At 37.2% G+C, this 13,487-nt stretch overlaps 1 protein-coding gene across 1 annotated transcript in view; it reads right to left on the reverse strand.

The window, feature by feature from the left end:
* Positions 1 to 13,487, reverse strand: part of DMGDH (dimethylglycine dehydrogenase) — a 61,386-nt gene that overhangs the window by 27,428 nt on the left and 20,471 nt on the right. The window contains exons 6-10 of the mRNA XM_011377285.1: positions 9,740 to 9,988; positions 7,322 to 7,520; positions 2,896 to 3,065; positions 2,362 to 2,515; positions 474 to 639 (exon numbers count right to left, since the gene is read on the reverse strand). Coding sequence (XP_011375587.1) covers positions 474 to 639; positions 2,362 to 2,515; positions 2,896 to 3,065; positions 7,322 to 7,520; positions 9,740 to 9,988 — 938 coding nt within the window. The remainder of the gene's footprint in view (positions 1 to 473; positions 640 to 2,361; positions 2,516 to 2,895; positions 3,066 to 7,321; positions 7,521 to 9,739; positions 9,989 to 13,487) is intronic.

Below are 13,487 nucleotides of genomic sequence, written 5' to 3' on the forward strand. Positions count from 1 at the left end.
ATTTGTAAAACCCACCTACACGAAAGAACTTAAAATCATCTCAAGATGAAATAAAATTCTTATTAATCCTCTTAATACAACATGGAAATAAAAATGTCAACAATAAAAAAAGTATGAATCTTATTATTTATACCAATGGTGTGAACTCTATGCTCAAGGTTAATTTTGAAGTTCTCAGTTTAAATAATCATTACAATTATTTGTCATAAAAACTACACTTCAGTCAATTTTGCAGTTCCTATTGGCACAATTAAGCAAAGTTATAAGGTCCTTGGGTGACAATTCATTAAACAAAAACATAAATTGAAAAATTAGCTAGAATCGTCGTGGTCAGTTGAAGAGTTCTAGGGTTCATACAGAAATCTTTCTGTGAACTAAAGCAACCTATTGTTTTTGTTTTTTTAAAAAAACAAGAGAGTAGAGAGTTAAGCAGGCCAGAATCTTGAACCTTGTACCCTTAAAAGGTTATTTACCTTTGGAATGACATTTGCAAAGAGATGGTCCAACAATCTAATAGAGTCTTGACCTTTGATGTTAAACTTCCCAAATGGTGACAGGTCAATCACCCCTACTCTTTGCATAACCTGTTTATACTCAGAGCCCACAGGCTCAAACCAGTTTGTGCGGCGAAAACTTGGCCTGAAACACAACGTTTGTCAAAAAACAATTGTCATTAGTGTTCAGAAAATTACAGAATAAGTATATTTTAACAAGCCCTATTAATCTAGCAAATCCCATTTGGAGAAAAAAAAAATGCAACCTAAAATTCTGTTCTGCAAATCATATGTATACATTGGAATCTGACTTTTTAAGTTACTCATCTATCCCTATAACACATTTTATAATGAATGAAGTATTAATTAACTAAAAAATAAGGTAGGGTACGTGGGCTCTCAGATCTGGAAGAAAGCTTAGAAGTCAACCAGTCCTGTGATTTTCAATCTTGGTTGTATATTAGAGTCACCTAGAGAGCATTTAAAAAATACTAACTTTTTAACTTAATTAGATCAGACTATATGAGGGTCGAGCTATCTTGTCCAGTGATTCTCAAACATCAATGCAAATACAAATCACTTGCACTTGTTAAAATGCAGAATCTGATGCAGCAGGTCTGGGGTGGGGGCCTCTATTCTTCATTCTAGCAGGCTCCCAGGTAATGCTCATGCTATTAGTCCATGTCTGGACTAAGCATGGATCTGATCCAACATCTTCATTTTTAGAGAAAAAGCACAAAGTGACTTCCAAAGCCTTTGCATTATTTAATGACAGAGCCTGGAAAGAAGGTCCCCTGATTCATTATGCAGGGTCCATTCTACTTTATGAAATGGACTTCTAATGTGATATTTTCACTTCAGAGCAGAATGCTAAGTCTGCAAAATGAGTTTTCAGTAGCTTAATTATTAAAATAGTAGAAGAAACAGGACAGATCCAAACAGCATAAGGTGAAGAATAAATCTGGCATTTATCTGAATCTCTTAGGAAAAACAAAACCAGTGTTTTGCCCCCAGCTATCTAGACTGGCTTTCTACAGAGCCCAAATTCATTATTCAACAACTGGCCCTCTACTATGCCTTGCACCATTTAGGTCTGGTCATAAAATAGACACCAAAACCTATTCTAAATAAGCAAAATGACAGGTTAAAAAAATGGTAACTTAATTTCTTGATTTGCTATTTGTTTTCTCTTGGTTTATGGATTCTCATGAGAAAAATATATAATCACTATTACTCCCAAATACAACAATGGCATGTAATCCAAGTAAAACAACGGCAAGACTTTAGAGGAATTCAGAGAATCATTTTAGTGACATACTTTGTTTTAGCTTAACCTAAAATACCAAGTAAATTCTCTTTTCCCAATTGAAAAATTAAAAAAAAATTTTTTTAGATTATCTTTCCCCTAATTTATCAATAGTGCATATAATTTTCATGACCCAGTGACACAAAATAGTTGCCTTGAGCTATTCTTTGATAAATAGAAAATCCATATTTCCATACTAAGTGATTCGACCAGGCATCTTAAACCAGGACAAACCTTTAGGAGCCACCTGAAGGCATATGGAAATTTGGAGGTGTTGGGAAGTTTCCTCTGAGCTCTTGGAAAATGCTAAAGTGAGGCTTCACCTGGTCTGGCTGTTGGACTTTCGAGGTCACATGGGTTCTAGATAGGAACCAATGTCATGTGGAATAGACCAATGCCTCCACTGCCAGAAAATAATTTTTGTAGGAAAGGACTTAATGCTTTTTCAAATGGGTAGAGGGATGAGGTGGGAGGGGAATGGCTCTTCTCTGATGTCCCTCTATTCCACCTCCAAAGTTTCATTCTGTAGTCAGAACCACAGGCAGATTGTCATTCACTTACCTGTAGCGAGTGTCCTGGCCCGGTTTGTAGAACCAGTGTGGCTGCTCCCAGCCCGCATGGAACCCCATGGAACATTTAGACTCTAGGGTTTTATAAAGCCCACTGACTCGCTGAGTTGGCCTCCCGGCAAACCGTTCTTCTTTAGGATAACCAACTGAAATAGGAAAACCAGCACTCTAAATAGCATATAACCAAAATTATAAAATAGTTTGAAGTGATTCAGAAAGTGGAAAGTACAGCACTTAAAATCCAAAAGCATATATGAGTGTTAGATTTATGTAAAACACTCAAGATGTCATTTATATTGATCATCAAAGGGTAAAGATACGAATAGATTTAAAACAAAATCACTGATGTACTTCACAGATTAAATATATATATTAATACAGATTCCTTGTTGTGTCTTAAAGGCACATGCTTTTTAGATTCTCTAACCACTCCCACCACAATATAGAATAAAAAGCATCTAAAGTCAGAGGCACTGCAAGTCAATTCTGTATATACTCTGTACACAACAGCAAATTTGCACTTTACCAATATTGTTGAATCCGTATGACTCTCTTGCTTTCGCCTCAGTGTACTGAGTTGTTGTCCATTTGCCATAGCGATTGGGATCCAATTCTATCAGATCAAAAGGAGGTTCTCCATGCAGGATCCAGTCACTGAGATATTTCCCTACCCCACCAGCGTGGATGATGCCATATCTTTCAAATACAGAGATAAATACCCTATTACTTACATATGCTATTTACAAACAATGAAACATGTCCAAATATTTTATAGGGCCTCATAGTTGGGGCGTTTTGTGCAATTCAGAACACATAATCAACATAATCTTTATGCTATGATTTTTGTTCCTCAAAAAAATGTACACATTTAGGCATCTATATTAAATGTGCCTGACTTGATAGCTAGTTTGTTTCCATGGTTTCAAGAGATATATAATACCTGCAGAATGGCCTACAACTCTTGGCTAGTAAGAATGCTCGCTTTAGGAAAATGGAGAAAGGAAGCAACGGGCAGATATGGTTGATACTTTATCAGCCCTCTTGAGCTGTGATTATTCTGACAGATAGGAACCTTGTAGGAGAAACATGTACACTGTAGAGTGGCATGCCCATCTCTTCTCAGACGAAATTTAGTTCAGGCACCCTCAGGCAATGATTTCTGTGCAAGGATCTTGGGCCATTATTTTACAAGTATTCAGGGACTCACTCAGGGACTTGTGGGGAGGACGCAGAAAAGAACACTGCCCACTGTATTTTGTAACTAATGAGTAACTTGGTGGAGAAGGTGGGTTTGTTTTCTATTTCTACATGAAGATGCTTTAAAACCAAGAACATGATTGTGGTAAAGAATTTGATATAGATGGAGGGATCACAATTTAACTTTGGCCATGTGCTGTTCTACCCACTCTTGTCTAATGAAGGACTTTACTGTGGGTTTATCTATGGTTTAAGTTAAGAGACACTTCAGAGGAATTGGATGAGTAGGAAATCATGAAAAAATGACCAAGAAAAGGAGCTACATGAGCAGACCTCAAAATGCAAGAAATTCCAGTACCCGAAATGAGAGCAACTTAACAGCAAGAATCATGGGTTCTAAGTGCTTGGGAGGACCTTAGCAAAGACTGGAAATGTTAACTAGTTTTGCTATTTTATAAAAATAAATGCCTAATTTGTTATAAGGCTATTTCTTGAGCAGAATAAAAAGGCAACAATTGACACTTCTCTGGATAGTTTTTTAAAAAAGAGACATGGATCATCCAAATTACCCACCATCTCGCTATGTTTCAAGAAAGCAAGAAAATTATTACACATATGCTTAAAATAATTATGAAATATATGCTTTAAATGTTTATTCACTTAGCCATGCCCAATGTATGATATACAATAGTTGCCATTTTTGAGAGCTAGGGATGCTCATTTCCAAGACTTGAAACTGTATAAAGTTTTACTACTATTTATTGAGAGTGCTTACCATTTACAAGGCATTGTTTCCATCTAACATGTACCAATTTCATTCTTTAGCATCTCCATTTTACCAATGAGAAAATCAACTGGCACACAGGGGTTAAATAAGGCCATACAGCAATAAAGAGCAGATTCGAGATAAAAAGCTCAGTCATCTGACCCCAGTGTACACTCCTTTATTAGACTTCTTTAATGTTCTAAATCTCTTTTTTCGGCTAAGACACACATGACATAATTCACATCCTCAGCAGACTTTTTGGGCATAGCCAGGGTTGTGCTTTGGTTCCCTGTCACCTCACTGCTACACCATGTCCTTTCCCTCTCAACAATGCACATAAGCAAACAAAAGGGGCAGAGTGCTGTTATTTGAGAACAATCCTGAATAAATCTAATTTATTTTTAAAAAGTAAATCTTCTACAAACTTCAACTCTCTAACCATTAACAAGTTATATGTAAAAAGCCACACAACTGAGTGTTATGAAACTTCTATTGAGAGCCCCTAGTTTAGTAGTTAAAAATAAAAAATAGTAGAATAAGGAGATCTGGGTATGATTTTTGTTCCGCGACTATTAGTTGTGTGACCTTGGGAAAGCTGTGTGACCAACTTGAGCTTAGTCTTCTCCTGTGCACACTTTCTTCGTGGTGCTGGTGGAGGATTAATTGACATGGAATTTAAAAGCACATAGTAGGGAAGCAATACATGGTGGCTATTGGGCCCTTGTATAACTGACAACAGAGTGTGCCTATGCTCAATTGATAAGATCTTCGTAAAGAAGTAATATGCGAAGTAGAACTGGAAGTAAATTTGATGAGTAGAGGAGAGTTAGATTCTTCCTGTAGCTTTAGCATTAAGAACCTGTTTCTTTTAAATGGCTCACGTTTTTTGAGTGTTTGTGTCTGCTTTTTATACTCTGTTATACTGTTAGATGTTACAACTTAAAGCACTCTCCCCTATTTAAATTTGCTGCTTATAATCTGTTCTAAGACAAAAAAAAAAAAAAAACTGGATTCAATTCAATGCAATTCATTAAACATTTTGGGGGCATCATGTTAGAAGCAGAAGATCTCGTTAGAATTGTGACAAAACAAAAGTAAAACAGCTTTGTCTGAGATAATCTGTGAGTAAAGTAAATTAGCACTGGCATATACATAGACAGTTTGGGAGGGGCAGCCAATGTGGGCATTCATCACACTACCAATTAAAAATATCTTAGCTATTGTGAATAATGCTTCAATAAACATAGGGGTACATATATCTTTATGAATAAGTACTTTCAAATTTTTCAGTTAGATACCCTGAAGAAGGATTCCTGGGTTGTATGATAGCTCTATTCTTAATTTTTGGAGGAAGCTCCAGATAAGAATTATATGATTTCATTCATATATGGGATATAAAACAAAAGGCAACAAACAAACAAACAAACAAAATCATAGATACAGACAACAGAATGTTGGTTGCCAAAGGGGAAGGGAATGGGAGAATGAAGAGCATGAAAGAGGGCAAATACATGATAACAAATGGAAACTAGACTTTGGGTGGTGCGCACACTGTACAGTACATGAATGTCATATTATAAAGTTGCACATCTAAAATTTATATAAGGTTATTAACCAATGTTACCCCCAATAAATTTAATTTTAAAAAAGGATAATAAACATTCCAGACTTCTTCACAATTAGAAACTTTGTGGTTCAGTGGACACTATTAAGAAAGTGAAAAAACTCACAGAATGGGAGAAAAATTTTGCAAATCATGTATCTGATGAGAATCTTGTATCTAGAATATATAAATGCCTCCTAAAACTTAACAATAAAAAGATGAATAATCCAATTTTTTAAATGGGCAAAAGAAACAAACAGACATTTCTCCTAAGAAGATACACAAGTGATGTGCTAGAGAATCACTCCCATACACGCATGCTTACATATGGACTCTACAGTGATTACCTAAGCCCTCAGTTACATTATACCAGCCAGTCCCCTATCTCCATCTGGTTTTCTCCCTTTGGATGTCCCACAGATCTAAACTTAACACTTCAAACCCAACCTGTCAAAAATAGTACTCATTTTTCAGGTTCTTTCTCCCCAGGGTTCCAGCATCCAACCAAGGGGCAACTTAAAAAGGTTGCCATCATTTGCTATTTTTTTCTCTCCCTCAAGATGTAATGCAATTGATTAGCAAATTTAATAATTTTATCTCCTGTCGTAAAATTTAATAATTTTATCTCTTAGTCTTCACTGCTATTTCCCTAGTTCAGACCCCAGCCTCTCTACTTTTGGCAGAACAGCACCCCAATAAGCCTTGTGCCTCTGGTCAGATTTCACCACCTTGTTCTCAGCTGTAGCCCAGTGCCTAGCTATAGACCTGGCACAGAGATAGCAATCATTAAATATTGATTAAATAAATAGCTAGATAAAATGGGGAAGAAAAGTAGAATATTAGAAGTTATAATATGACAGTAAATGGAGCATGATATTAATAATCACCAAATAAATGGCAAAAATAGAGATGAAACATCACATGAGTGATGAAATCATAAATAGTAAGCAACTTGAGGAATTATAAAGAAATAAATCATGTTAGACAAACATGAATTATGGCAAGAACTGTATCAGATATGTTATATATTTGATATTTTAAATTATCTGTGTTATGGAAACATTGGGGCAAATTGACTTAAATGAATATACACAGAATGAAAAGAAGCATAAATAATAGAAATGGCAGGAAATATACAAAGAGAAAATTCCAGGAAATTATTGCCCTTCCATGTGCAAGTCTTTTAAATCTATACAAGTGATTAAACCATTATATAGTCAGGGTCTTAAGGCTGAAACTTTTTACTCTTCCCATTTCATTGATCATGAAAGGGAGGAAACTCTCTGCACCTCCCCCATTTTTCATTTTTGGCCTGAGATTATGAGACAAGGCTTATCTAAAATACATGATTCAATGATAAATGTTGAATTATATGGAGATACTCACCCAAAGCCTATAGCCACCCAGTAGTTTCTGACCCCCTGATGGGGCCCCACCATAGGCAGTATGTCAGGAGAATAGGTAATAGGACCATTGACAACATTGATGATGTCAGCCTTTTTCAAGACTGGAACCATTTCCATGGCAGCTTCGACATGTTCCATGATTCGGTCTAGATCAGACTCAAAGAGTTCCTTTCCAAAATCTGAAAGGTCATGCCACTGTGATCAGGATGCCACATTTGCACTGACAAGTACTCTAAAGTGATTTAAATCTCTGAATCAGCTTACATGTAAAGATGGCCTGTTAATAAGCTACTTCTTTTCTTCTTTAAGTGTAAACTTGATATTCACTATCAACAGATGGGTAGTCACTATATTACTAAGAACAATAATGTTATTTCTTGAAACAATAAAATCATGAAAGTTAACCTTTTTAATTAATAGAAAATTTTAACTTATACATATTAACAGTTTCCAGTATTAAATCCAATCACAATTTTTACAAAAACGAACAACAATTATTCAGTTTATCAAGAGATGTGGGTCCCAGGCCTGGCTGTGATCCAGGCTCTTAGCTTGGAATAGGACCCCGGATTTAGAATGTTACATTAGTGTAGTAGGGTGTCTGTGCCTAAAATATGTAAACATACTTCAGCTTATTGTATCACACATGTGAGGCTGAAAGCCACTATTGTACTCTGCTATGTGTGGAGTCACGCGGTCCCCTGGAGAACAGAAGGAGAGCATAAAAAGGGGAGCGGAAGAAGTGCGTGCAATATCGCACTCCCTGCCTACAGAAGTGTGCTCCACACAATACCGTTGGTGCCTGCTGTTTCATTCTCATGTCTGCCTCTTGTGCATTCTTCCAACTGGGCATCACCATCGAACCTTCCTTTCTCAATCAGCTCGGTGCTGGCAAGAGAGATCTTTTATCCTTTAAATAACCACAAGTCTGCTTTGGCCTCCCAGGTGAGAGCAAATGGGAATTTACAAAGTCATGTCAAGACACTGGGGATAAGTGGAAACTATGCTCTGGGAGATGGCTTTCAATCCCATTTAACTCTCAGCAGGGAAGGAATGGCACAGAGGCCTCCTTCTCCAAGCTTGCTCCCACACACATTCAGAGGGCTAGAATTCTGTGGAAAGAGCCAGGGCCCTGGAGTGCAATCATCCTCTCAGTCCCAAAAGGCACTGTGATTGAAGGCAGGGCCACAGATGAGCTTCTAAAAGACTGCCTCCACCAATACTAGTGATTTTCCCACACGGCAGCCTGTTAGTTTCTTGTTGTCCCTCCCATGGACTGCAGGTTGGGTCAGTGGTGTGGAGGCCTGCAGATCGTCAGGACTGGATGCAGACATGTGGTTGCTCAGGGCCAGCCAATAATCTGGCTCTCCCTCTGAATGAAATTATTGTAATATTTGTTCAACATTTACTTGGAGGAAAGGCTGCCGGCATGGAGGAAGAGCGAAGAGGGAGGCTGCCAGGGGACAAGTCAGCCCTCCTATGATTAGGAGCTATTCTTCTGCTCAGGCCCAAATGCACAGAGCCTACTCAGCAAAACTAAAGTCTTCAGCTAACTGGCTCAATTTCTATGGAAGGTGCTTTAGTAATCATTTGTGGAGACATGGGTATGTGCATTCTATGAGGAATGGGAGGGAGGGATTCATTCCCTAGCCCCAATTGCTCATCAAAGTATCATTCCGGAAAGTACAGTCGCCTCCATTTGTTTGCATTCTCTATAACAGTTCAGTGTCCCAATGACATTTTAGCTCCATTTAGAGATTAAAACCTGAGGTATCTCCTTAAGTGACCCAGTCTTTAATCTGGCTCTGTAGAAATGTTTCATCAAAAACACAGGTCCTTCTCCCTTACGGAACTTGAAAGAGAAACTGTAGTACCTCCTGCTTTAGCATAGAGGCTTGAACCTTTTCCACATCCACTTATGTAGTAGGGGAGGGCTTCAGTATGCAGTTGCAACCTATCTTGCTCTAGGATAGACTCTGAGGCTTTCATTCTTAGAAGGCTAGATAACTTGTCACTGATATCTGTCATGTTTCCAACTGTCCAAACACAATAGCAGCTACATCCAAATTAGACCCAGCAGGCAGGGGAGGAAGGAAAGAGCAGGGAGGCAGGGGGTTGGTGTGAGCAGGTAAAAATCACCTGGAGCCTTCCACAGCAATAGAGAGCATATTTCTTTAGCTTCTCCACCATCGACTGCCTCCTCTCTTTCTTTACTCCCTGCTGTGATTGTTCAATGGCATAAAAGAACAGAGCTTACCTCAAACCCCTCACCGCCAATGTTCCAGGGATCTGATAGGCTAGTACTATGGTGTCATCTTACTCTACAGCCAGCCTCTCACCTCAGGGAGGATAAAATATACATGTCTGACCTGCACACACTTCTATTTGCTGAACCCACCTGGAGGGACTCCACTGGTGACCCATGAGTCTTGAACTTTCATTTTCTCCTGACTTTCATAGGGACCAAACAAAAGCCCATCCCTTTCTTGTCGGAGGTAATAAGATCCTTCCAGGTCACGGAGCACAGGCAGTTCTCGTTTCAAAGCTTTTACTTCGGGGATAGTAGATGTAACAACATATTGATGTTGAACCGGAATGAGAGGATGTTCTAGTCCAATCATCTTACCTACTTCACGAGCCCAAAATCCTTAAATAAAAAAAAAAAAAAAAATCACTTGAAAACGTCACCACACATATAAACATACCACATCTGACATTGATAATAGCATTTATATTAAAATAAAATAGAAGACTTCAATACCAATGGCAAAGTCTAAAGTATGTCATAACAACTTTAAATTTTTTGTCATTACAAAATTGACTGGGGGAAGAGAAGATGAGACAAAATTTTACATTGCCCCAGAGTTTGGAAGATAATTCTGTAATTTAATAGAACTCCATTCCTGAAAAAGTATTTTGCCCACAAACAAAGATAGGCAGGAAAAAATATTTGAAGGACAAAATAAATAATCCAAATATGTCAAATGTACCAATGTGGATAAGAAAGAGAGTAATGAACTAACCCTATCTGTAGAACATGAATGATCAGGCAAGGGAAGAGACCCCCATTTTGATGTGATCAATGTAACACATTATAATCATGACCAAAGCCCTGCAGGTCAGTCCCTGACCCCCAGGCTTTCCTCTCCCCACATTGCTGATGCCTAAAACTCCATAAGCATAAAATTGTTCTGCTAACTTATAATTTGAAAATGCATATACTTTGAGAGAGAGAGCACATTCAGTTTTCTCTGTTATTTTAAAAATTTAGTTTGAATATGTTAGTAAGGTCCTTTCTTACAAAGGACACAAAGGCACCAGGGTCCAGAGCAGGAGGTGCCACAGCCAACGGGAGAGGGCTCATAAGTAGTGGGGGTTCTCACAACTGAGGTTTCTTACTGCACAGTGTACATGGGGACTGTCTTATTGGTAGGAACAAATGTTATTTTTTCCTTTGCAAAAGATAGAACTAGATAATTTGTGGCTGAAAGGACCCTTGATTCTCCCCCAGGATATTCTTCAGTATACAGATATGGAGCTGAAGTCCAGAGGAAAAAAGAGCCCTGCCCAAGGTCACACGGGGAGACTCTGGAATCAGCACATTTTATTGGTTTTCTTGCTACAGAAAGACTTTATTTTAAAAATCCAAGACTCTTTCACTGTATAAAGTTACTTTAGAATCTGAAATGATAAGTAATTGTTAGGGATGTCATGTCATCTGACCCACCAATGGATTGTTTGAGGGGGAAGGGTTCTATGTGCTTGTTTATTTCATAATAATTTTGAGTAATCATTCGAATAATTAGGGAATCTTTTTTAAGTTATTTCTTTAGGAGTTTCACTCTCTAAATTTTTAATCATTTCTTTTTCTCCTTTTTTCATAATCTAGTAAGTTCTGAATTTCCTGTCATTATGAAGTTCAGAGCTAGACACAGAATTATCAATTATGAGTCAGTCTGGGAACCCAGATTATGTGCTCTTATGTGCTGAAGTTTATTTTTATTTAACCATCTAAATATCACTCTTGTGTTTAGTTGTTACATTTTGGTGTAACAGCTAAATTGGCCACACTTACATAATAGCACCCCAAATGGGTGTCTGTTTGCAAACCAAAAATCTTGCCTATGGGCATTAGAGCTGTTTGTTGGTCTTTTAATAATTTAGAGACTTAATTTATTTGTGCTAGTAGGAAGATGTGAATTAACAATGTCAGAACTTTGTAGGAAAATACAGTAAAGCCACAAATTCTAGTTATATGAACTAGAGAAGCTTTAAAATATAAAAAGTCAAAATATTTAGCTTAGCAATTCAAAGCATTTATCCTCAATATATTTGTTTCAATTAAAACATAAATTGAAGAATAAATTCTGTACTATGCAAACATATTTATACATTTCTGAGTATAACTGCTCACTTATTAATGTACTTCATGATTAAAATAAAGTGGAAACATATGCTTAAGTATCATATAACTATATTATTTCAATGAGCTCCATGGAAAGCTCTCTGCTATTTTACCCTATGGTGGTGGTGTTTGTTGGCATTCTCTCCTCTATATGTCAATCAAGTTAACCTAAATCTAGCTAGGATTATACTTCAACCCCTGCTAGATCACCTACCTACCAAGTTCAAAAGGAAGAGAGACAAATGTGGAGGGATCATCTAAAATCTACCATTACCACCTAGAAAACACTGAAGAGAAGAGTCAATAAAAATGATCATTTGGAAATGGGTTCCATTTTTTAAAAAAATGCAGCGATTAATAGAAATGGAGTTAAAATGAAGGGTGCAGTTTCGTAGACAAGTTTCCTTGTACTAGTGATTTATACAGTGGCAATGATGGTTTATATAGTGACATTCTCTGATGCAGAGTATCAGGTAAAATTAAGCAATTCTTTTTGGCTGAACACTGGACTTCAGGTTGGCACCATCCAATCACATTTCTGATTTACCGTATTAGGAAAATTCTCGAGTAAAGTTTACAAAGCTATCTCAGGCTTACAGGCTTACAGAGTCAATTGGAAATGAAAACAAGAGAAACATTCATCACCATGCAAAGAAAAAGCCTGCATCATAATAAATAGCTCCTGTCCTATGCCCCTGAGCTGCCTCTGAGGGGAGAGGTAGAATGCAGGTAGAATTAAAAACAGTTTTTTAAGCAATACTAAAGGCAAATTAGCCTATTGTACACCAAGAGGTCAGGAGTGTCAGAAACTGTTCCTCTGCTCTGCTTGCTCAAGAATAAAGTTACTTCAGTCTCCCTCTCAGACCAGGGCATAGACTTTTAAGGAAATAATTAATCATAATAATGATTATGATTATCATACTTAATTTTTTAGTGTTTTCCATATGGTAAACCCTTTCTGGATACTTTACATTACTAGCTCATTTACTAACCATAATAACTTTTTGGAGATGTTATCTCCATTTTACAAATAAGTCATTTGCCCAGGTTGCATGGTAACAAAACACACATCAGCAAATGGACATAGTTTTTACTTGTAGACTTTCCTTTTCATGGATATCCTAAAGACTCAACAGCCTCCTGTTACGACTCCACGTAAAGAAACTTCTAGCAGGTGATAGTACAATTGAGTAGATAATAGTGGCCTTTATATTTTCAACATTTTGCTTATATTTCCAAGTCATTATCCTAGTTCCTTTCATTAAATTTCAGAGCTGGCCTGAAGGCCTCACCTGAATTGGTGAGGCATCCTGGTGTCACTGAGTAACTCTGGGAAACATTCCATCAGACACGCATTTTCAAATCCTATTAGCATGATGCCTTCTGTAAAGATTGCTTTTATTCATAAAATGGATCTTTGTTAGTTTTGATTATAAAAGGAAGCATGTTGATGCCTTGGCCCCCAATTACTGAGGCTTACCATTTGGGGAGCTTCTATACTTTAAATAAGGTTTTTTCAAAACAGATTTACAATTAATTAAACACACACTGCTCCACACCTTCCATGGACTACTAATATGTAATCAGTCAGAGTTTTTCCAGTAACTTTTGCCCAATGGAAGAGAAGAGATGGAGGAAAAATAAACAAATAAAAAAGATATGGACCAGAGATATGATCTGAATGACATAAAGAATTGATGCAATATACAGATGATATATTATAAAATCGTACACCTGAAAC

The sequence above is a fragment of the Pteropus vampyrus genome, unplaced genomic scaffold, assembly GCF_000151845.1.
Source record: "Pteropus vampyrus isolate Shadow unplaced genomic scaffold, Pvam_2.0 Scaffold11, whole genome shotgun sequence".
NCBI classification, from domain to species: domain Eukaryota; kingdom Metazoa; phylum Chordata; class Mammalia; order Chiroptera; family Pteropodidae; genus Pteropus; species Pteropus vampyrus.